Genomic DNA, 25,509 nt, shown 5'->3' on the forward strand with positions numbered 1-25,509 from the left:
TGACTGTATATTTGAGTGCATGTTTACAAGGTGTTAAGGCTGCAGGGCTTTGTTCTCTAGATTTGAGACTAGTACTAGTCCCCCCCCTCACCCCCTCCTCATGTGTGCATGGTCGTGCAGCAGTTTGTGTGGGAAGGTGTCATAATGTGTTTTCTGTCTGTTTGCCTTTGTGCTTGTGTGTGTGTGTGTGGGGGGGGGGGCTGGGGAGGGTTGCGTTGTGTATTTTGTGTCTGTGTGTGTGTTTATTCTGTGTCTGTTTTCAATGCTTGTTGTGTGTGTGTGTGTGTGTGTGTGTGCGTGCGCGCGCGCGTGCGTGCGTTTCGTGGCGTGCAGCCGTGCGAGGCCGCGCGAGCGAGATCTGGTGTCTTCAGTAAATGTGCGCCGATGTCGCAGGCTGCGACGAGGATTAGGCGAGGGAGGCAGGAAGGCGGACGCAACGGGCATGTTGTTATTTACTGCTTGTGTATGGCCATGACGGCGGCGCTGGATCCGGGGGCCTCTGCCCCAATGGCGTCCCCAGACCTGTGATGAATGAGCATTAGGGTAAACTCATTTGAAAAGCAAGCTGATTTATTAGCGGTTCCCCAGCCCTCAATTTTCATTAGGTCAACACTCGGCTGAAACCCTTACAATGTCAGCCGCAAGGTCACGCTCTTTCGGGCTATTCCCCCCCCCCACACACACACATACACACACCTTCCCACCCCCCCTCCCTCAGATGGGAGAGGAAGGTATCGGAGGATCTGGTCTCCCACCCCCACAAAGAACAACGAGAGATGTGGGATGAACGACGCAGAGGCTGTGTGTAGCAGCATGAGGCTGGGTTTGGCCGTCATGTGAGCCACCTGAACGTGGCAGTGCAGTGGTCAACCTCCAATTACGGGCGCCAGCTAGACAAGAGCTTTAACGGACGCCGTTTTGCCTTCGGGGAAGGTTTATTACACTCACCAGTGTTTTGCAGAAGCAGCGTCGAATCTATAAAACTACCATTAGGAAGAGGGAGAAGAAGAAGAAAAAATCAATCAAAATGCCATTAAAGTGGAATACGTTGCCAATATTGCTGATGTGGTCGCCGGTCCTTTGATTTTCTTTCAGATTATTAGGGCCGGTCGAGAAGCGACTTTGTTAAAGGAAAACAAGTGTTGTTGGGGAGTAATATGTCTCCCGGCTTCATAAAGTTTGCTGCCTCATATTCCGCCACTGAACCCCCCCCCCCCCACCCCACCCCAGCTATATTGATTATCCATTATCATTTGTCATGAGGTGTCCTAACTCAAGGGGAAAATACAACCCTCTTTCTTCATCGCCGTGCGGCACGGTGCTGGAGCAGGGTATGGATCTGCCAGAGAGAGAGGAAGAGGGAGAGGGAGAGGGAGAGGGAGAGGGAGAGGGAGAGGGAGAGGGAGAGGGAGAGGGAGAGCAGGAGCACAAACAGGAAATGTTTGACATGTTCTCGCCAAGATCTGTCTGGAAGGAGCAGAGAGCTTTTAACATAGACTAGTATAGAGAGTCAGGTTTTATAAAACCTCTGTCCTTCAGGGTGACTTTATTTCATGGGAGGCCATTCCCTCCCCATCCGATCCTCCATAAAACCTCAAACGAAATCGGTAGCTTCTTTGACTCACATCTGAGGGTCTGTGTGTTTTGTGTACACGTGTCCCCAAACGCCCTTCACTATGGACATAGGCCCAGACGGACGCACGCCTGATCTTGTCAGTAGCGCCAGGCATCTTTTGGAAGCGTGCCTACGCTGTATATATCATCAAAACGACACACCGCAGTTTCGTCACACAATGATACAATCCATTTAATCAGAATGTTTTTTTGTTTTTTTTCGTCGAAAATGATTGAAGGATTTTGTTGCCGTGGCAGTAATGGGGAATCCATCCAGTGGACTGTAGGGCTGATTTATACCGTTAGTGAAGCTTGAATGCGAATGAGAGATGCAGAATAGTCATCGTTCATAACATAGATAAACTACATGCAGCTCCCTGTGTTCGTGGAGTGTGACGTTTATCTATGGAACATCTCTGTGGGTTTCAGTCAGCCAGCCGGTGGACTAAAGCTTAAGCAGACAGTGTAAACGATGGTAAATCTGTCTTTCGGTGTCTTTATGTACTGATTTCATCATCTATCCATGTCTCTTTCTGGTCCGAGTTTATGAAGAGTTTGGGATGTCTTCAGTTCATGGTGTACCTAACCGGGTGTTTCAGTTTAGTGGCTGGAGTGCTTGCAGTATATCATGATTTTTTTTGTGTTTCACTTCCTGTCTCTATCTCCCCCCCACCCTTTCTCTTTTTATTTCCATCTCTCCCCTTCCTCTTCCTGACAGCCTCCAAGCCAGTGCTCACCAGCATGCTCCGGGAGCCATCTTTGATTCCAGACCAAGCTCTAGCAAACCACATCTACCAGGTAAATAACGCAGCATCTTTTTGGCTTCCATTAAATCATCCGACATAACGTACATTTCATCTCTTTTCCTTTTTTTGTTGTTGTGGCGAATAGCACAAAATATTATAATGTATGGAAGACAAAAGAAACGGCAGTTTGTCAAGCGTTACCCCCGGTGAAGACGGTGACACAGTGAGTCGGCGAAACAGTTGTGGGTTTCCACGACATACCGTGTGTCGTAGAAGGAGACGGACAGATTAACCGTCACTCACAGGTTCGCTAATAAAGTCACGTGGATGTCGGCGCCGGTCACGCCTGCCAGTCCTCCGCCGTCTCTCGTGCCCCCTCAGCCCCACCCTCGCTTGCACTGTTTAACGGCTGTAGCCCCCCCCCCCTCCTCCTCCCTTCACGCCACGTCATTTCTCTTCCCCCCCCTTCCTTTTCAGTGCACCATAAATGACTGTTGTTATGGGCCGCTGGTAGACTGCATCAAACAGTATCCTTTCCCATCAAATTTTAAGTCGTGAATTGACGAGGAGCTGTTGGAAGGGATGAGAGTGTGTCTGGGAGCTCACCTGACATAAAAGAGAGGGAGTGTTCCATCCTGCCTGCGCCCAGTCATCCTCACTCCTCACAGGGGGTGGGGAGCCAGCGATGGATGTAGGGGAGGAGGAGGAGGAAGAGGAGGGGGAGGGGGAGGAGGGGGAGGGAGGGGAGGGGAGGTGAGGTGAGGAGGAGGAGGAAGAAGATGGGGAGGGGGAGGGGGAGGAGGGAGGGGGGGAGGGGGAGGAGGGAGGGGAGGGAGGGGGAGGGAGGGGAGGTGAGGAGGAGGAGGAAGAGGAGGGGGAGGGGGAGGGGGAGGAGGGAGGGGGAGGAGGGAGGGGAGGGAGGGAGGGGGAGGAGGGAGGGGGAGGAGGGGGAGGAGGAGGAGGGAGGGACGGGGAGGGGGAGGAGGGAGGGGGAGGAGGCAGGGGAGGGAGGGGGAGGAGGGAGGGGGAGGAGGGGGGAGGGGGAGGAGGAGGAGGGAGGGACGGGGAGGGGAGGGGAGGGGAGGGGAGGGGAGGGGAGGGGAGGGGAGGGGAGGGGAGGGGAGGGGAGGGGAGGGGAGGGGAGGGGAGGGGAGGGGAGGGGGAGGAGGAGGAGGAGAGAGGAGGAAGAGGGGGAGAGGAGAAGATAGGGAGAGGAGAAGATAGGGCTCATCTAAACGTCTCTCCCTCTCTCTGGTTGTTGAGTGTGCCTGGCTCACTGTTGCATAGCACAGGAGGAGGTTTTGACATACATACTGTACAGCCATGTGGGAGACAGCCATTTTGTTTTCATTATTTGATTGTTTTATCTGAATGCCACATGGCGTGTGTGTGTGTTTTGGATGTGGTATTCAAGATCAAATAACACGATTACACCAATTTTGTTGTTTTGTATGTTGAATAAATACTCTGTTATATGTCACTTAAATGTCACCGTGAGTGATTCTAATAGATAGAGGGCTGCCTTGTCTTCTTTTTGTGAGCTCTTAAACAGAGATGGACAACAGAGGCAGGCTCTCACAGCCATCAGCACCATGGAGAGTTCTTGGCATGCCAGTGCAATGTAAAGCAGCCCCCCCCACCACCACCCCCTTCCATGTCCCTCTCTGTCTCGCTCTCCCACTCTTCCTTTCGGTCTCTCTCTCTCTTTCTCTCTCTCTGTCTATATTGCTCTCCCTCCCTATCTCTCTCTCTTTCTCCACACCGGCAGATGAAGGGCTGGCACGGCAACACCACAGGGGTGGGCTCGGGGGTCTGTGTTATTTAGAAGCAGGCAGCTGGGGACCTCACTAGAGAGGGGGGAGTGTTTCGGCAGGACGGGCGGGGAGGGGGGGGGGGGGGGGGGCACGTTCCAGGTCCTGTGTTCAGGGCCAGTCAACCCTGTCCCACCCTGCCCTCCGTCCTCATCCCCCCTCTTTACCTCGCTCTCACACTCCTGCCTCCAGCGTCGGCGCACATTCAGTCATCCTGCCACTGGGAGTTCATGATAGCCGCCCCACTGCTGTAGGACGACTCCATCTCCACATCACAACGTTGCGTGGGTATGTGTGCGTGTGAGCGTGTGTGTGTCGGCACCATGCACGTCACTCAGGCTATACACATTAATCGCTTGGCTTTTAGAGTGATTTGTGTGTGTGTGTGTGTGTCTGTGTGTGTGTGTGTGGTGGAGGAACGAAACTCTTTATCTGCACAGATATGACCCCCCCCCCCCCTCGTACACACACATACATCTCTGTCATTGTGGTTATGTACTTGTGATATGTTCAAGTTGAAGTGTGATGAATGACCCGTCCTGCACCACTCATGGATTATCATGCAAACACACTAGCGGTTGTATACCCATATACCTTCAATGTTTCCACAGCAACCATCCGTTAAAGGTACAGTAGGTCATATTTTTTCTGTAAAAAAAAACTAACAAGTTGTGTTCGCTATGAACATGTTGTGTAAGCTAATGACCCCCAACAAGACAGCTCAGTGCCAGTGGAATTTCCATTTTTCTACCTTCCCTTTAGTTCCCAACCGATCATGATGAAGCAATCTTCTTCCAGCCAATGGTCTTCGGCGAGGCGGGATCTCCTCCTTGGCTTATTTTGTGAAACTTGAATTTCTTTTAGAATGTTACCTATTGCAGGTTTAAGTGCCATGTGAACTCCTCTTTTTAAAGGTGGAATTCTCACAGCTTTTCTGTACAATTTCAATCCTGTTAAAGAACACTGGGTTTAAATATGCTCAGTGCCTGTTCACAGTATGTTGGAACCTTAACCACACCCCCTCAGCGCTATTGGTCAGGAACATGAGGTTCTGCTTCGTGACAAGCTGAAGGAGAGGAACCTGTCTTTCCTTGGTAAGTCTTTCTCTTTCTCTCCACTCCCTCTCTTTCTATGTCTCTCTATCCCTCTCCCTCCCCTCTTTTTGTTTCCCCTTCTCTCTATATTCCTCCTCTCTTTCTCTATCTCTCTCTCTCTCCTCTCCCTGTCTCTTTTTGTCTCCCCTCTATTTAACCCCCCTCCCCTCCTACTTGTTCTCCCTCCCCCTTATCCCTCCCCCCCCCCTTTCCCTCTCTTCCCAGTGGTCAGCCCAGCTCTGCTCTGTTTGTGGGCAGGGCAGACAAGACCTGGACATGATTGATGTAGTGGGCGTGATCTGCCATTGATTGGCTCCCCACAAGGAGCGTGTTATCTAATACCATTCCATGTTTAATGTATGCAGCCGGCCTATGATGAATATTTAATGGGGGAGAGCTTCAAAGGTGCAGCAAATGTTTGTTTGTAGCTCTAATATGTCATATTCCAGGGTTGTCTTCATTGGAAATCATCTACAAAATGGTCAGTTTAATAGATGCTTCCTCGATCGATCCCTCACACCTGCTTACCAGAGGAGGGAGGGGGAGGAGTAGAGTCATGGAGATGGTTCTCCTGCTTAAATATTTAATGCATATCAAACTGTCTTCCTCAACAGGCTTATATAACTTTTGGTACTGTAGATAGTCTAGAAATATACAAGTAGTTAGTCTAGACTCTAGAGGTTTACAAGTATTTAGTCTAGAGTTTTACATGCATTTATTTGAGAGGTTTACATGTAGTAAGTGTCAATGGTGATTTCTTCAGGCAGTTTGAATTCCGCTTATAATACCAACATCCAAACAGTCTGTCTGCATCTGTCTATGTTGTGGTTGCGCAGCCTGCCAGGTGGTCATCACTTTGCGCATGGTTCTGTTGGACCCTCGTCTTAGTCAGCCATCTGACCCCTCACCTTTATCTTCCATCTCAGTGGATGCTGTGTTGTCGCTGATCAAGGCTGTTTTCCAGTTGTCTCATCCAAAGATACTAGGTCAAGGTAGAGAGTGGCCAGGACCACCCCCAAGACCACCACAACCACCTCCCCCCCACTCCATCCCCATCTGCTCACTCAGATGAGTGATGTAAAAAGAAAGTCATTCCCCCTGTCATTAAGAGCATATCATTTCTTTGGGACCTGAAGTGCTGACCTTTCGGCAGGGGCCACGCGGACGGCCCGTTCTAAAGCTGTCAAGAGTTTGGGGGTGAGGGGCATAGAGGCAGCCCCGCCTGATAAATGGATTGGAAATAAACTCCCCCCCCCCCCCCCAATAGGGGGGGACGCGCCATAAATTGTTATCAAAGGTGATGTAAAAAAAAAAAATTAGAACAGAAAAAGAAGATAGTTGACAATGTAAACTGCCCTGTAGGTGTGAGGAGATAGGCCACCATAGTCCTCCCTCCCTCCGTCCCTCCCTCCATCCCACACACCCTGCGCTGGGCCTATAGCTCCCCAGCCTCAAACCCCTTCCCCCCCCTCACAGACACACACCACAGGCTTCTGGCTGCCACACCGAGACCTTCACTTTCCTCCATGCCCCCTCCCCTCCTCCCCACCCCCTCCACGCCCCATTAGTTGAGCTTGGCTGGAGACGGAGAGGCAGGCCCCCGGAATTGAATGACCTGGTCAGCCAGAGATTTAATGGAGAAATCAGGTGTTGTGGGGGGATAATGGTCGAAGCGCGCCAGGAGTCAAGGACAATGGCTGTGGCACACGCGAGCCGGGGTCAGGCTTACGCAGGCTATAACACTGGGCCTGCCCACCGCCCTCCCACCCTCCTGCTTTATAAGGCTCGCCAACACCCAGTGGAGAGTGGAGGAGAGGAGTGGAGTAACTGAGCTTTTATAGATTTTTTTTGTGCAGTGGCAGCAAATAAGTGTCAGACGCAGCTAATGGTCCCAGTGTTTCTGCAGTCCTCTGTGTCTCTTGTTTTTTTCTCCATACTGGGGGGTTTGTTATATCTGTGTCCTGGTGAAGACGTGGGGATGGGGATGAGGGGGGGGGGTGATATCTGGAAGCCAGTTTACTGTATTGGGTCAATCTCAATGGGGTCAAATGGAGAAAAAAAAAATGTTGTTTGAGAGCATACAGCACTTCAATATGACCCATTTCCTTGACATGAGGGTACATGTACGCAGTGCTGGCCAGCACCTTCCTTCTAGAAGCTTATAGAAGCTCTCTCTCTTCTCCGTCAGACGAAAACCAGCTGCGAGCCAGAGGCTACGACAAGACGCCTGACATCATCCTGGAGGTGCCGATCGGTGCGTATTCGGGTTACAAAATGTCATTGTTTTACTTCAACTGAAACAGACGCTAATGTCTCGTTCTTGGCAGGAAATGCCACTTGTCCCCTCAAACCCGTAGCTCGGCGACCCTGTCAATCACTGTCCATCCAGCAGCAAAACAATGCTTGTGCTTTTTTTTTTACATAACCTCCCATTTTTGAACGGACAGGATTATGTGAGGCATTGACGAATATCCACAGTGCATACAGTACACCTACAAACACACACACACACACACACCTCTGACCTTGCTGCCAAATTAAGTCTGTATATTAATTTCACTGTGTTTGCCCCTTGTTCTCTCATGACCAGCTGTTGAGGGCCACATTGTCCACTGGATCGAGAGCAAAGCCTCGTTCGGGGACGACCACAGCCACCGCACCTACCTCAACGAGCAGTTCTGGAGCTACTGGAACAGGTAGGCTGCTGAGCACACCTGACATGTCTCTCGCTAACACACCCCAGGTCCTGGTCATTAGTCGTTAGCCAGGTGCTTGTCTCTGGTGATACTCTGGCTGCTCCCAGCTGCTTTTGAACTGGCCGAACACAAAGACGGGTTGTTTTTGTCTGTGCACACTGGACTGATCACTCTATTTCTCTCACACACAAACATGCACACAAAGACTGTACCCCTGTTCCCTTAACTGGCCATATCCAGTTAGGGGGGGGGGGGGGGGGTCTGGGTGTCATCTGCCAGTGCACACACACACTGTCTGGGAAGAGGAAGGACTGTAGACGGGAGGTGAATCCCTTCCCTCTGTTGTCCGTCCATGTGAACCCCTGGTCAGATACAGGCCCTCTGCGGTGCCTCGCTCGGGGGAGCAGAGGCCTGATGCTCAACGACCTCTTCCTCACAGGAGGGGCGTGCGTGCGTGCGTGTGTAAACAGACCTCCGGCGTTGTGTCTGAGCCTCTGCGAGCAGCAGCTCTCCAGGCGTCTGCCGGGGAGTCACCCAGTGGAGCCGTGTGGTTCCTCCCCGGGGAGGAACACTAACTTGGATCCATTGACAACAAACTAGAACAGCACCGGGATGAAGGGAGTCAGGAAGAGAGGAAGAGCGGCGCACGTGGGGGTGTAAACAGGCTGTTTGTGGCTTCCGCTTTCCTGGGAAGCCCCTTTTTCTACGCAAATAAGGAGAACGAGAAGCGTGAACGAAAATATACAAATATGAAAAAGAATCCAGTGTTCCAGTATAAAGTGGTCCTATGTGCCATGGTGCCGAGTGCTCTTTAGAAGAAAGTGCGCATCAGCCGTGCCTTTTTAAGAGCAAGATTTATTTAGGACAGAATGCCGGCGTGGTAGAGGGGTGTGTCTAGCTTTGCTGCACAGGCCTAATGGAACCCACATGGATGTACCTGGCTGTACCTGGTTGTGCCAGCCTGCCGCTGGGCCAGACTGCCCACCAGCCGGCCTCCTCAGCGGGGGCGTCTTCTACCCGCTGGCCGAGGCGAGCTGCTCAGCAGCCAAGGACGACGTGGACACATCTCTGTCTAGGTTTAGTAACCAGGCAGGGAGGCGGTGGAAAGGGGAGAGAGAGAAGAGAGAGAGGGAGGGAGAGGGAGAGAGAGAGAGAGAGAGAGAGAGAGAGAGAGAGAGAGAGAGAGAGAGAGAGAGAGAGAGAGAGAGAGAGAGAGAGAGAGAGAGAGAGAGGGAGGGAGGGAGGGAGGGAGGGAGGGAGGGAGGGAGGGAGGGAGGGAGGGAGGGAGGGAGGGAGGGAGGGAGGGAGGGAGGGAGGGAGGGAGGGAGGGAGGGAGGGAGGGAGGGGGAGGCGGAGCACTCGTGCATGGCCTTCTAGCTCTCTGTCCCGCTCTCCCTCCCTCCCTCACCTTCTCTCTGCCTTGACCAATGCTGCCAGACTGGGAGCTGAAAGGTCACCCCCACCCCTGCTGGCCGCCTCGGCCCCCCTGAGCCGTGACGGCCGGCTGACACATTGTGACACGGTGGTGGAGCGCCGGAAGGTTCCGGGCCTCTGACGCTGTGTCCAGAGAGAGAGAGAGAGAGAGAGAGAGAGAGAGAGAGAGAGAGAGAGAGAGAGAGAGAGAGAGAGAGAGAGAGAGAGAGAGAGAGAGAGAGAGAGAGAGAGAGAGAGAGAGAGAGAGAGAGAGAGAGAGAGAGAGAGAGAGAGAGAGAGAGAGAGAGAGAGAGAGAGAGAGAGAGAGAGAGAGAGAGAGAGAGAGAGAGAGAGAGAGAGAGAGAGAGAGAGAGAGAGAGAGAGAGAGAGAGAGAGAGAGAGAGAGAGAGAGAGAGAGAGAGAGAGAGAGAGAGAGAGAGAGAGAGAGAGAGAGAGAGAGAGAGAGAGAGAGAGAGAGAGAGAGAGAGAGAGAGAGAGAGAGAGAGAGAGAGAGAGAGAGAGAGAGAGAGAGAGAGAGAGAGAGAGAGAGAGAGAGAGAGAGAGAGAGAGAGAGAGAGAGAGAGAGAGAGAGAGAGAGAGAGAGAGAGAGAGATGAGAAAAAACAACTACATCAATCTCTTACTTGCTGTATGTTGTTGTTTGTCTTAGCAGGTCAGCATGGGGCTGTTGGCTCATATGAGCTGCACACCTCACATGGCAAAGCTGGAGAGGGTCATGTGGGTCAAGCTTAGTCAAGTTACCCACTAGTTCAAGTCTTTGTAAGGTTCCCATTTGAACCATTTCGATAGTTGGTTTTGCTACGTATGTCCTTGTTTAATATTTAACACATAATTGGATTATTGTAATGATATCGGTGATGCTCGTGTTGAGAACACACAAAGCAACAGAGGTGAACGACACAGCTAATCGGCTCACAGCGAGGGAACGTTAAGCGTGCTCCTAGATAAATTACTTCCTGATTGACTTAACAGATGCTGGCGAGCGAAACATCTGCCTGCCAGGGACGACGATTCAGCAAATACAGGCAAATGAAAGCCAAGCGAGGAATGCAGGAATGCCGAGGTCATAATCAACTATGTTTTTATTTTCCCCAGTCCCATATCAGTTTATTGTGGAAGGTGTGTGTGTGTGGGGGGGGGGAGGGGGTGCAATTCGAAGCCACGCGCCGTTTGATAATGTCTGCAATACTCCCAGGAACCTTGGCGTGGCTGTGGTGTGACACTGAAAAGAGCCCCGTCTTTAAACTGCGGCTTCCATCTTTAGCAGGCCTCATTAATGCCGCAAAGAAAGTTGTTGACTGTAGAGAAGAGCCTGGCCCCCGAATCCGGAACATTCCTAGACCATGAGGGACGCTTAGCATTTAATGAGAAGACTCTCAGAACGAGGAGCGTCCCAGTCAGTCAGATCAGTCATGATATACGACAGATCTTTTATTCCCATTAAGTCTTATGATTGGTACCACAGGCCATGCTTCAGAGTCATCTAAGCGGGCTACCCCCTCTCCCTCCCCCCTGCCCCCACATACCGGGTCTGCCTGCAGAATCTCAGGACCCGGTTGCAGTTGTAGAACCCTGCTGATAGACTGATCAGAAGAAGGCAGCTCTAAGCTCCAAGACGTCTGTTTGCTCAGACGGTTTGGTACCATTGGTATTCAAGGGCAAGGGGGGGGGGTTGTGTGTGTTTAAGAACTGACAGCGTGGATCCCGTCAAGTGGGCCCGACGTACCCGCTCTGATAAACGCTGGCCTGTCAAAAAAAATGTCAGTCCCTTCAGACCCTACCTTTTCCAGCACCCTTGTAATTTTTAATTGACATTTACTGCTGACATTTCAAATGCGCTCTCTCTCTCTCTCTCTCTCTCTCTCCTCTCATTGTTAGGCCTGCTCTGTAGTCTGAGAGCCGCCCCAGCATTTACTGTGTGTGTGTGTGAGAGAGAGGGAGACAGTTGTCGGAAACGAATTTGGGGTCACTGCGAGAGAGAAAGAGAGAGAGAGAGAGAGAGAGAGAGAGAGAGAGAGAGAGAGAGAGAGAGAGAGAGAGAGAGAGAGAGAGAGAGAGAGAGAGAGAGAGAGAGAGAGAGAGAGAGAGAGAGAGAGAGAGAGAGAGAGAGAGAGAGAGAGAGAGAGATGGGGTGACATCATCCCCCCTTTCTCTTCTCATTAGCGCTATCATTTCATCTGACAGGTCCTGGAGGCTAAGGACCTTTGTGCTGTCCATTCCTTCATTCCTTCATCCCTCTTCCATTTCCCCCATCCTTCCATCTCCTCCAGACACACATCTCACAGCAACTCTCCCAACCTTTTGCTTTCCCCTCCTGAGTGACCTTCTACAGTAATGCAGCGTGCCAGGTTTGTAATTACTGCCCTGCCCCCTGCCTGACTTCTCCAGTGATTTGCTTATTTTCTCCTATTCCCCTCTTGCTTTAAACCAAACTTCGGCCCCTCATCGCTCGCGTTAATTGTTCTCTCTATTTGTTTTTTTTTTTTTGCCCTCGAGCTTCAGAAAGTGAGCAATGCCAACATAGTCCCATCCCTCAGGAAAAAGAATACGCCGGCTTAACAAATTTTCGTCTGAACAAAACCCCTCAGTGACTGCATTTATCATTGCAAACAATCGTGTTGCCAGACTGCTAACCTCCTGATTAAACCCCCGCACAGTGGAGTGAGGGGGCGATGACGCTTCTCCTACCAGGCCTGGCTGTGGAGAGGGGATCTGAGGAGAGGACGGGGGACGGGGGGGGGAGCTCTACCCAGTTTGTTCAGGCCCCGTGCCCGGATGGGGTCTGCCCTTGGCACCCATCAATCTCCTCCTGGTGGCGCTTCTCCAGACAGAGGGAAGCTTCGACCCTCCGCCATGACTGATGTGAAGATAATTGAGTTATCCATCTCCGCCCAAACACCCCCCCACACAAACACACACACACACAACCATGATTCACCTGCCGTTGATTATTAAACACATTATGAACCTCGGGCTCGTCTTTGAAGTGGCTCAGGTTGACGTGTCCATGGCATGGAAGGAATCACCGGGGCGCCTTGTGCCTTGGTGAGCCCACGCAACCATCCCACCCCTTGTCACCAAGTCAATGACTGTTGGCAAAGGGTGCCTTGACAGCTCACGCCATTACAACGAAAGAGGGACGCGTGGCTGTTTGTCTAATCGATGTTCAGTGGCCTCGGGGAGGGAGACCGGCCGCTGTCGCGCTCCTCCGTGCCGACCCATCAGCGTCTGTCTGGATATCCACAGTGACGCCAGCGTAGGCCCGTTCCCCCGACCCAACGACACGTTCTATCTATACTTGGAGGGGGGGGGGACTGTCGACGGGTGACATGTTGTCTCTGTGTTTTGTTGATTGGAAGCCTAGGACGTGCTAGTTGTCTCTGCTAGGGGACAGACGGGGAGACAGGCGAGAGCTGGGCCTGCCGGTGTCAGTTTGGGATTCACAACGCGGCCCTGTGGCCTCTCTCTGGCCGCTCTCTGGCCTTACTCTGGCCTCTCTCTGGCCTTACTCTGGCCTCTCGCTCTGCTAACAAACATGGCATCTGAGGAGAGGGTCCCCACACTTCTGAGCTTCCCTCTCTGAGCTCTCGTCTTCCCTCACCGCTCTTATGGCAGCGCCATGGGGAACACTGTGGCCGGTTTGCTGTCGGCCTCCTGTACGAGATGGTCTGGAAGTTCACACATGCTCACTGTGTTCCATCGTCTGGAGGTTGAAGTAGTCCTGCTGAGACGATAAACCATCAGGCTGCTGTTTCTAACTGTTGGACAAAAATCACAATTCGGGGTTTTACATTGAATATTACTGGAAATGTTTTAGGTGTACTGTGTGAAACAAAAAACGAAAGAAAGAAAAAACGGTGATATTGTAACAGATTAAAAGGGCAAGTGTGTAAGTTCAATAATTAGATTCTGTCTGAATCCCCCCCCCCCCCCCCCTTCCCTCTCCACCCTCCAGCCCAGGCGATAGGCTGCGCACACCGCCAGCTCAGCCCTGCTCAAAGTTAATCAGCTGTGAGATTTGTAAACTGCAGAATGTGTCAGAGTTGAAAATGTTAGCGCCCCTAATGGAGGCTTGAAAAGGTTATATCTGATAAAAAGCTGTCAGACGTCGACGAAAAATGATTTATGGCAATATAATGGGACAATATGCCTCATTTCTCCCTTATATGAAATGAGGGTTAAGACTTTCTGGGTTGGCTATATTCATCATTTGGCTTGACCACTTGGATGTTGTTGACGTGAATGCACACATAGTTCTCTTTGTGCCAGTCTTCATACTATGATTGCAGTTTTTATTTATGCATACTTTTGTAGCAATAGTAATCACTTATTTTCCATACAGTAGCAAAAAAAAAATGTAATTGCTCATATTTTTTCTTATCTTTGAAATTACATTTTGGATTGTTTTATTTTATTTTCTTCTTTTTCTGTTTACATACCTTGCTCACATTAAAGAGCTTTTACAGCTTTTACTTTGTTAATCTCGACTTTATATCAAGTGCTTTTCCACTTTCCGGAGTGTAAATAATGTGCTAAATCTAACAGTGACACCTTGGCTGACAAACAGGTGGTGAACAGTTTGATGTAATGTTCTATATTAGTTGACACAGCAGCAATCAGACATCTTGAGTACTTGGGGAACTTTTTCCAATTATTTCTAATACTGTATGCCATCATTTTTACCTCAGAAATGGCATGATAATTCTCATTCACTCTTAACACAGTCAATCTGATAGCTGTGACATCAAATTAAAATTTGTGATGCAAGATATTGGATAATGTATTCTTTTTTTAATGGGAATGTCCATCATGTTAGTTGGGCATCCGGTATTGTAGTATCCTCGCCAGGAAAGCCTAATTAGTGAGCTGCAATGACTTTTTCTTTTGTGAATTAGTCTTACTATTTAGTTCACTCTATTATGCCTTTATTTTCTAATTATGTAAAGGCTGGTCGTGGATGCTAAGTGGAAGTAGGCCGGTGAGTGGTTTTAGAGAGTACTTTGTATTGGTTCTGTGTACACACAGTAGTGTACTGAGTACGTATGGGTAGCAGACAATGGCATTTTATTTGAGGTATATTGTGGTAGAGAGTGTGTATTTCCAGTGCGTTATTGCTGGCAGGTTAGGTCGGGGGGGGGGGGGGGGGGGGGGGGGAGGCGTCACCGAGGCAGAGCAGATAGAGGGTGTCACCTGAGAGAAGGGACCTGGGGGCCTCTTGTGATCAGACGAGGCCGGACATCTCAGGGCCCCCTGACCCAGGGGACTGCCACTCACGCCTCCAGCATGACCCAGTCACACTGCCACAGTCCTGGGCCCTCCCCCACAGCACCTCGCCTCAGACACCTCACCTCGCCATGCGAGACACGTCTGCTGCGTGGGTGCTTTTGCGTGCGTGTGTGTTTGTGTGTTTCTAACGCACGCACCCTCTGCTATTGAGTTGTTTCTGTATTTCTGTTTCTGTATGTGTCCATGGTGAAAGCGTTTGACCCATTCCACTCACCAGACCTTCCTCTCACCAGACCTTCCTCTCACCAGACCTTCCTCTCACCAGACCTTCCTCTCACCAGACCTTCCTCTCACCAGACCTTCTTCTCTCCAGACTTTCCTCTCACCAGACCTTCCTCTCACCAGACCTTCTTCTCACCAGACCTTCCTCTCACCAGACCATCCTCTCACCAGACCTTCTTCTCACCAGACCTTCCTCTCACCAGACCATCCTCTCACCAGACCTTCCTCTCACCAGACCATCCTCTCACCAGACCTTCCTCTCACCAGACCTTCCTCTCACCAGACCTTCCTCTCACCAGACCTTCCTCTCACCAGACCATCCTCTCACCAGACCTTCTTCTCACCAGACCTTCCTCTCACCAGACCTTCTTCTCACCAGACCTTCCTCTCACCAGACCATCCTCTCACCAGACCTTCCTCTCACCAGACCATCCTCTCACCAGACCTTCTTCTCACCAGACCTTCCTCTCACCAGACCTTCCTCTCACCAGACCTTCTTCTCACCAGACCTTCCTCTCACCAGACCATCCTCTCACCAGACCTTCCTCTCACCAGACCTTCCTCTCACCAGACCATCCTATCACCAGACCTTCCTCTCACCAGACCATCCTCTCACAAGACCATCCTCTCACAAGACCATCCTCTCATCAGACCATCCTTGGTGGCATGGTGGTTCCGTACTGCCCATTCCCCAGTGTACAGTCGAGTGACGGCCAGGCCATTGTCCTTCCTCTCAGGCCGTGTTTATTTCAAGCCATTCACAGCACCACGGCCTCAACTGGACCCATTCGTTTTCGACGGCACTTACATCACCTCTTCTAGAAAGATGCTCCCCCCCCATGCCGACATGGCCTCTTCCTCCCATTCACCACGTTATGGATACCCCCCGCAGAGCTGGAGCGTGGCCTCGTTTATTGTTTCCCTCTCTGCGACATCCTCCTGCAGAACATACTGCAGCTAGAAAAATACACATCTACAATGGAGCCCCTACCCCCCCCCCCCCCTGTCTTCCCCCGGGGTTCTCTGAGTGTCTCTGGGTCACGGCGGGCACGCGGAGGGGCACGCAGCCCCGCCCCGCCAGCCCTACGAGCAGCGCTGCCACTTTAAATACTAATGGCATACGACACATCAGGAGGACGCTTTAAAGATTTCATGCTCTCAAGGACGCACATTTGGGTGCATTGTTTAAGGCGTCGGGGGTGTAATCCGCACACTTCAGGACCCCCCCCCCCCTCCCCCCAGCAGCCTAAGGATTTAGCCCCGGCGCTAAGCCTCCATGTCACCTATTTGTGTGTGTGTGTGTGGGGGGGGGGGTTCCTCCCGCGCATTATCCAAATGTGTCATTTTGCGTCGAGTCTGAGAGCAGCGGTGACATGGCGGCGGCGTGTTTTAAAACGCGGGAGCGGGACGCAAAGAGGCAGCGCAGTGATAGCCCCCCCCTCCTCCCCCCTCGCTTTCCTGTGCCACCGCGAGGCGGGAAAAAGTGCCTAAAGTTAACCGAGGCGTGAGGCACACTGCGCTTTCTGTTTTGTTGTTGGAACTTTTTTCTTTCTTCCTTTCCCCCCCCCCCTTTTCCTTTACATTTTCTTTTATAAACGTGTATTCTTTTGTCAGCTTTCACGATTTATGTCATCATACTTTTAAAGCCACGCACGTGTTTTTTTCCTCCCACCCTCACCCTTCTCTCTCTCTCTTTCTTTCTTTCTCTCTCTCTCTCTCTCTCTCTCTCTCTCTCTCTCTCTCTCTCTCTCTCTCTCTCTCTCTCTCTCTCTCTCTCTCTCTCTCTCTCTCTCTCTCTCTCTCTGTCTCTGTCTCTGTCTCTGTCTCTCTCTCCCCCTTCTGCCTAGTTCACCCCATCTTTTCCCTTTCCTTGACCTTCCGGGTTTCATTCCAGGCAGAAGTCAGTAGCATTTGTCCTCCTGGTGAGATCCTGTCTAGGGGCGCAGAGAGGAGTGGGTCTGGGTTAGAATGGCTCTTTGTAAAACCCAATTGAACAGGAGAATTCTGATGCCTGGAATGGTTTTGAGTACACGCGGGGCCCCTTTACCCCCCAAAGACATGAGGGAGGGGGGGGGGGGGGGGGCTGCACCATGTACTCGACAGGACAGGAGACGGCCTGTGTTATTTTCCTGACGCAAAGATCGCCTTGTGACAAATGGAGTGCGCACCGAAGAACAGGACGTACAGTCTCTCATGCGGGCTCATGTGTCCACATGGATAGGAACTAACGGAGAGATGCAGGAGAGCAGGAGGTTCATTATAGTGGGTGGGAGGGGGAGAGGTGCAGGGAGGGGGGGGGCTATGAAGGCTGTGCTGTTCTTGCTTGCTGTCTCCTTATTAGAAAAGGTTTGAGGATCCTCTATGAACAAACATTCTCAATCTTAGTCTCTCTCTTTCCCGCTGTTTCTCCCTCTGTCTCCCTCTGTGTCTCTTTTTCTCTCTCACACACACACACACACACACACACACACACAACCACAACCCGTAGCTTCAAGCCCTTTAAGTGTTTCATGTCACGCACCTACACAGCCTCTTCGGTAGGATCCTGCAGCCAGCTTGTTAAAGGGCTTTTGTTATCTTGGCTAGGAAGACAGAGGAAGATGAGGAAGACGAGGAGGAGGTGGAGGTGGAGGAGTGGGAGGAGGGGGGGGGGGGGGGGGGGCAAGAAGGAAGAGGAGGAGGTGGAGAAATAGGAGGAGGGGGCGGCAAGAAGGAGGAGGATGAGGAGTAGGTGGAGAAGTAGGAGGAGGCCAGAAGTGATCAGATGATCCCTCTATTGTCCATCAAGAGCAAGGGAGAGCACTGGACCATGAACCTGTCACAGGGAAAATACTCTGGATGCATGTAGCCTTGCCTGCGCCCAAGTATGGCTTTCCAGCTAAAATACACCTAATTGAACGGAAACAATCTGGGCCATTGTTCCTCTATCAACCAACATGGCCGTGACATTCGGTTTGAAGGAACTGCATTAGGCGTAGAAGGGAGAGAGGGCTTTGATTTCACCCTCCCTCTCCCCCAGTTGGTCCAGACGAAGAGAGGAGGAATGCATATTTTAGTTCTGCTTGCGTTAGCTTCATGACACGGCAAGTGTTTAGCAGCTTTTTGGGAAGGATTACTTTTCCACTGGTGTTTTCCTGATTTATTGATCTTTCCGTCGAGGCATTAAACACACCCTGAGAATCATTTTTCCTCTGAATAGTATCCAGTATGTTGAGGAGCGTTGTGACAGGGGCCCATTCACGGGAGCCTTCGCATCAGATTTCAGTTGTGTAGCCAAGCTACTTGTATGCTAGTCAATTATTTAATACAGCATATTAATGTTGAACAGTTTATCTTTATTTGAGATTTATTTTTATGCGAGTCAATGATATACATCCAATGAATACAGTGGCTGTATACGCGTAAGTGGATATATGAAAACTTGAGCAACGTTAAGAAAATTGGAGTGAGTTTGGAGGATGTTTGGTTGCAAAAATGGTTTGTAGATCATACCGATATAGCGCAGTCTGTTTTTCCTGGGAAGCCTTCAAAAAGGTTACAGTGGCTTACAGGAAAACAAAACCATAAAAAAATACTAATGAAATCCACAGTAATTTACAGTTGAATGCCAAGACTCCGCCTCTGTAGAATGTCTCCAGAAAGTCTCCAGAAAGACGAGCATCTGACTTTAGGTGTGTGTCCTGTGGTCAGTGACGTCTCCACTTTCATTGTATACGCAGAGAGAATAGCAAGCTCCCTGTTTCCTCCGCTGTATGTAAAGAGCAGCGCTGGCTCTGCTAGATAGTGTGCGGCCCCTGCTCTGTGAGGCACATCCCTCATCCTGGTGTGGTCCTGGCTTCCGTGATAAGTGGTCCCTTCCAGATAACCCGGCCTGCTTCCTTTAGCAGGCCCAGTGTCCCTCGACCAACCTCGTCCTCTTCCTGCCCACGTATGAGTTCTCGCTCACTTTCTCCCTCTTTCTCTTTTGTTTGACCCCTCTCTTTCTGTCTCTGCCTCTCTTTTGTTTGAAGCCCCCCTCACCTCCCTCTCTTCTCTCTCTCTCTCCGGGGCGATGAGCTTGCCCTCATCACGGAGGAGCAGATGAGCATTCACAAGGACTGTTCTAATCTGGAACACATTTGGGGCTAGCTTGCGTGCAGCAGAACCATGCGCTAACTCCACCACACCCCTGCATACACAAGTCTGTTTGTGCTGTGTGATGTTTCGCCCGGCGCTTCCTCTCTGTTGCAGCTGGACTTCTTTGTGTTCATGACCTCAGTGGGCTGGAGGCAAGATCTCCACTTGCCTCCAGCCCACAGTCAGCACCTTTCTGCATCTCCAACCTTGTCTGGAAGGAGCACATCCATCACTAGAGTAATGTCATAATCGATTGATTGCTCTTCCCCGGGTTTTTCTTCCATATTTTTATCAGAGTTTTGGGGGAGTGTTTGCCCTGAGTTCTTTGAAGATTGAAGTTGGTTACCTGATCTCTGGGCAACCGTGAAGCCTTTTGGGACATTGCTCCTAAAAAGATCTGTCCAAATAAAGTTTGATTTTATCCAAGTTTGATTTGGTCCTTTGAGCCTTTGAGACTCACCCGGAGGTCAGGTCCTCTGAAACGGCAATGTTGTTCTTAAGGACTCCTGCGGTGCCCTGGAGACGTCCTAAATAAATCACAATTAGTGAGCCCTCTTGTTTTGAGGCCAATGAAAGTAAATAATACGGTGGATGTAAACACTGGAGATAGGTCACCTCCCTCCATCTCCACCTTAATCAACACTGTCAGTAGAATAAATATACACCGTTTTATCATAAGTTTGTCATCGTCGCCATTTAGTATTTGTGTCTGTTCCTTAGAATAATGTCAAATAGTCGTGGTTAACCAATAGCCATTAGCCTTCAGTACAGTGATTTGTCTCGTCCAATGTTGGACCAAGTAAAAGACCCTATAAAACAGATAAAGTAGAACATTTTGGTTTAATATATCAGATTTTTACGTGGTTTCTTTTAAGCAGTAGTCCGAGCTTTGTTTGATTGATGTACCATGTGGAACTACATTCCAAAAAGCAGATAAAAGAGCACTTAGTATTTATGCACATTGCTTTATATGACTATATCATTTCACTGCCGATGTTAAAAGTAGCAGTAAGGAAGACAGAAAGAGATACAACTCTGCAGTCGGTTGGACCATTTCCTCACATACCCTTGCAGCCGCTCGAGGTTCAGAAAGACCTTCCTCTCCTCCACGGTACTCCTCCCCGATGCTCCCTCTCTTTCCCCCCTCCGTCCCCCCAAACTCTGGTTTGAGTTTCACATCTCTCGGGGCTCTGATTGCCTGATGGCTCCAACCTCTCTGTCCCGGGAGCCTGTAACCAAACACACATGAGGAGCAAGCGTCCACCTCACTCTTGACCTTCTGATTCCAATCATCAATTCTTGTTGGAGTGTGGGAGGGGGGGGGGGGGGCGGGGGGACGTACAACATCCGACAGGTCAACAGATCCATCTTTTGCAGCCCCCACCCCCATTTCTAAACGATTAGTGGACAAGCAAAACCCAAACCTTTGACGATCCAGCAGTGCCCTCGATCCAGACGCCCTTGTCCGTCCATGTGATGTGGACACATGGTTGTTCTGCTCTCCTCCTCCTGCTCTGTGAAGAGGCAGCTCCAGCGGACCGCCTGGCCGCCGCATGGCCCCGGTCTCAGAGGGTTAAGGTCCGGTATCCTCCACATGCCTGCCTGGTCGGCCATCGAGGGTTTGTTTCATCGTGGGAGGGAAGTCAAAACTCCCCCCCCCCCCCCATCATCGGCATCCTCTCTCCTGAAAAGATGTGAGATAACAGGGGCGGACATTTTGAACGAGTGAAACGTTCCGCACGCACACCCTTCCTTTTTTCTTTTTGAATGACGGCCTCCCAGACGTCAAAATAATTCATTTCTCATTTTGAGCGATATCTCTATCAGATGTCTCTAATGCTGAGGCCGAACCTGTGTCTCTCCAGCGACTGGGCCGTGTGCTTCAAATGACCTCTCGTCTTTTTGTTACGGGTGTTCATGTGTCAGGGAGGTTAGGAATGGGGAGCTGGAACAGAGCCGTCTGGTGATAGGCCCTCTGATAGGAAGTGCCACTTCAATTTGCAGCGCAGCTGCCGCCATGCCTGGCCCAGCCCGGCTCACTGTCCAACCCCACACTTCACATCCTCTCTTCCTCACCGCTGGAATGAATGTGAAAACTATTAACTTTGCCTGGGCTCTGTCTGGTTTTAGGCCTTGGCTCCTACCCCCCCGGCCACCCGTCCCCCCCGTTCCCCCTCTCCCAGACCTCTCATGGGTTTATCTCTCTGTTGTTTTGTTTAAAAAATACAGTTTTAAAATAGTTAGAATAGCTTACTGACTCAAATACTACTGTTTAAGCTTGACATGAAAAAATCAACAACAAAACCCTTTTTTACAATTACCAGACCACAGGGTCAGCATGACCAAATGGTCCTGTAAAGACAATATTATTCAATGTGTTTTGTCTCTTCCTGTTAAGTAAGATTCTATTTGAGAATGAGGGTTCTTGATGGCATCAGAGGCATAGAGGCCAGTGGACTTACACCTCTCCTAATTTGGCAATGAGGGGTTTTAGCAGCTCAGGAAACTCGATCCATTCGGTCGCTGACAGTCCGTAACCCCCCCAAATCCACACTTAAGGGGGGTATCGCAGTTGGAGCAAAGACTGCCGGCTCTGTTTTGAGTAATCGTTGCGGTTTGAATCAGAAAGGGGATAAATTCTCTGAAAAATGGTCTCAAAACATTTTGCTTTAGCTGCCCTGGTGAAACTAAACACGCTCGCTTAAAACCTTAAACCGTTACTTCTCTCTCTCCCTGACGTTTTGTTGTTGTATTGTAGAGCTGAGTTCATGGGAAACAGGCTCCGAGGTTACCTGCATCCCTCTCCAAGCAATGGAAAAAAAAACGTCATGGCCAAGAGAATGTTTTTGCAGTTAGTTGAAATATTACTAACCTTGTCAAATGTCATTCTGAATGAGAAAGCAAACATATTTTAATCAGGGTCTCAGAAGCAGGGCTTTTTAAACCGTTGACTCCGGCAGAAAGGGGTCAGCTAATTGCAACGTTTGATGTCATGTTTGGTCTCTCCCCCTTTTTGATGAAAGTTATACCCGCCCTCCAAGCTCCTTCTCTCTCTCTCTCTCTCTCTCTCTCTCTCTCTCTCTCTCTCTCTCTCTCTCTCTCTCTCTCTCTCTCTCTCTCTCTCTCTCTCTCTTTCCCACTGCCCGTCTTTCCTCCACCACCCCCCCACACACACACTCTCTCTCTGAGGAAAATGAAAAACTACTGAAAGGTCCTAACATGCGCAGCGCTGTAATCTTCCACAAAGTGTTTGCTGCTCTTTCCTGTCGACCCTCCCGTCAACTTCAACCTCCGACCCCTCCCTGCATGCATCACACCGGCTCGGCCTGGCCCACACAGTCCTGACGGGGATGGGAGGCAGGGGACAAGGAGTGGGGTGGGGGGTGTTAGACTGTGAACTGTGTGTATTTGTGTAAGTGTGTCTGTCTGTCCGTCCGTCCTTCTGGGTCTAGTCCAGGGTCCATTCCCCCCCTCCCTCCCTGCCGCCCACACAGCGCACCCGCCCAGCTCTGTCAGGCCGGCCCGGCCTTCCAAACACAATGTCCCCTATCTCCTCAGCTCTCATAATTACTGTTTTAACGGCCACAGAGGAGAGGGGAATATACACAGTAAATTGTGTTTGACAAGGTGGGTTTAGTGGTGTTGTCGTGGCTTGTCAGTCGTTATTACCCAGACTTCCTCCCGCCTCAGATAAGGCGTGCTGGTGAACATACCAAGGTGAGCATTGTAGGAGCAGGGGCCCTTATCGCTCCCATTGATTTAGGACAAGGGCCCTGTGACACGGGTCATTGTGTGCGTTTAAGCTATCCATCATGCAGGTTTGATTTCTGCTCAGACTTGTCTCCAAGTTGTCTGTGCGTGGGACGGGTGGCTGGCCAGGGCTTGGGATGAGGTGGAGGGGTTTGGCTCTCCATGCAGCTGGGGGGTGCTGAAAATGCCTGGCGGGGGCATCTGAAACATTGTGTTTGAAGAGGAGGAGGAAGGAGAGAAGCAGTCATAAGGATCTGTGATTACCGTGTGACTTAGTGTTTCAGAACGGTGTTGAAACCTGATTTGGAACCGTCGGAAGGCTGTTTGTTTAGTCGGCTTTGCCAAGTGCTCGACTCCAGCTATTCATCTAGCCTATGATGGCTTGTCAAATTCTGCCAAGCCTTCGCATAATCTTTTGGAATTTCAAAAGAGATACTCACAATGTTTCTCTGATATATGACCTATTTTCAAGGTCTGATCATTTTGTCCCCGCTCTTTAAATGTGCTAATGCACACCTCAATGTTTCCCTACCTAGAGGTTTTCTGTGTAGATACTGTGTGCGCCATTTAAGTCATATTTGGGGACCAAGTGATGATTTGGTGCCCCTGGTAAATAATCACATTCATAAACACAGTGGATCAGTGTTTTGCACAGAGCCCAGCTTATGTTTTCAGTTGTCTGAAGATGGGTATTTATTGCTGTTAATGCTGTTCATGGCCAGGCTTGTAACTTTTGGCTTACAGTGTTGTATTTACCCTGGCGCAAAGCAGAGGAAATCATACTTTCAAATCTGCTATGATTCATAATATTGATTTGTCATCTGGGTTATTTATTGCCTTTTTCCTCCTCGAAACTTCTGCAGAAGGTTGAAAACTGTCAGAGATCGTCCACAAGACATTCAGAGGCACTAAAGATTTTAAGGTTACTTTGAGCGCTTTGAAACATGGAGTCAAAATGTTTTTGAAAAGTCTGGATTGAGTGCTTCTCAGACATTTTTATACACGGCAATGGTTCTGTCGGTTTAACACAGCAGTGATGCTCATTCACTCTCCCTCACACTCTTCAAAAGAAAGCTTAAGTAATTACACTTTTAGTCCATAATCAGAAGCGTGTCAGGTAGTTTAAGAGAACCAGGATTTGTATGGTGGATTTCTATTTAATGCAAGGGCAGCTTTATTTTTTTATGGTTTTCTATTCATATTATGGCTTTTTTACCTTGCCCCTCTAAAATGTGTCACGTCCCATTACACAAATTTGGATATGCTAAATTAGCGAATAGGTTTTGCATTCAGAATATGTTCTACAGCTTTCTTCTCTCTCTCGCTCTCTCTCCCTCTCTCTCTCTCTCTCTCTCAGCCTCTTCCTCTCTCTCTTTACACTTTGCTGAGGGGTTAGCTTGTTTGGTGTGTTCGTGTGAGATGAGGGGGGGGGGGGGTATAGGTCTTTAACTCTGAAAAGTTGTCTTGAATTTATATATTTTTTCTCCCTTCAAAAGATGTGTTTTTGCAATTCAAATATTTGCCGGTTCTCTTCTCCAATGCAGACGCTTTGAAGAGGCAAGAGTTCCATCAGGCCCAATGACAGCGTGAGCGTACAGCGTGAGTGTACAGCGTGACAGCCCGAGAGGCAGCGCATCGCCCTTTCTAACCGCATATTTAAAACGGAGAAGGAAATCCGAAATCCAAAAATGCATGCAAATGCTGGGACGTTTTGCATGCTTATACGTTGTAGGTTTGCCAGGCTCCTGGCATATCAAATTATTCAGGTGGTGTACGTGAACTGGGTTAGCCGTGCTAATCAGACATCGTTGATGTGCTCAGAAGTGTCCTTAATCTTTCTGCAAACAAACACTCGTAGTAGAGGCACCGGGGATGCCATTTTGGCAGGTCTACTTTTGATGAAAGGCTTGGTTAATGTTTCCGCAGCCTGCTTTAAGTGGAAAGATAGACTTTTTGTGGCCTTGAGCTTTTACATGAACATTGAAGCGAGGGGAGAAACTGAAGATGTTTTCTGTGGTACTCTTAACATTTAATCTCATTAGCTCTCTGAATCACCTGGGAGACAGTGATGGACTTGGTCACACCTGATCTAGCCAATATTCATCATCAACATCTGCGTGATGTTAGTGCTTCATAGAGATGGGTGGATTCAGAAGCACAAAGAGTTGAATGTGGTGTATGGATGTTTCTAGAAACAAGCAATGGCTATATCCATTTCCCCATTGCTCATTCTTGCCGTTAGCCACGTACCAAACCCAAGACATTGAATGGAAACATGAGCCTTAGGCCTCCTCTTGCTCAAGGTAGAGAAAATATCAAATAATTAATCGAATTGTCATCTCGACGAGCAGCCCTTGCACTTCGCACCCTATAATTCCAACCTTTCCCCCCCTCCTTCCCCTCTCCTCCTTCTCTTTTTTCTCGCTTCTTTTTTTCCGCAACAGCAATTAATCTCATTTTTAGTCCAATTGCCACCCCACTCCTGGAGTCAGAGCGAGTGGTCTGTTTTGTTCCTATTTGGCGTGGTTCCTCTGCATAGTCATTAAGGGCCCAATTAATGTCACCCTTTAGCTGAAGAGTGCTCATTTTTATTGGGGAGCTGACAGTCGCCGCCATGAGTGCCGCAGTGTAATATGCATTAATTGCCCCGTAACACTGGTAATTACCAGTTCTTCAAGCCTCTCAGTAAACTGTCATGCCCAGACACGACTGCTTTGAAATAGATTACTCATTAGGGGGAC

At 49.9% G+C, this 25,509-nt stretch overlaps 1 protein-coding gene across 4 annotated transcripts in view; it reads left to right on the forward strand.

The window, feature by feature from the left end:
• The window catches only part of cdin1 (CDAN1 interacting nuclease 1), a 61,398-nt gene that overhangs the window by 23,163 nt on the left and 12,726 nt on the right, over positions 1 to 25,509 (forward strand). For all 4 annotated transcript variants that reach the window (XM_084675353.1, XM_084675350.1, XM_084675352.1 and 1 more), the window contains exons 7-11: positions 2,333 to 2,412; positions 2,838 to 2,887; positions 5,198 to 5,265; positions 7,454 to 7,519; positions 7,856 to 7,961. In XM_084675353.1, the coding sequence (XP_084531479.1) occupies positions 2,333 to 2,412; positions 2,838 to 2,887; positions 5,198 to 5,265; positions 7,454 to 7,519; positions 7,856 to 7,961 (370 nt within the window). The remainder of the gene's footprint in view (positions 1 to 2,332; positions 2,413 to 2,837; positions 2,888 to 5,197; positions 5,266 to 7,453; positions 7,520 to 7,855; positions 7,962 to 25,509) is intronic.

This window comes from Hypomesus nipponensis, chromosome 3 (genome assembly GCF_054491055.1).
Source record: "Hypomesus nipponensis isolate SF chromosome 3, ASM5449105v1, whole genome shotgun sequence".
Classification (NCBI taxonomy): Eukaryota; Metazoa; Chordata; class Actinopteri; order Osmeriformes; family Osmeridae; genus Hypomesus; species Hypomesus nipponensis.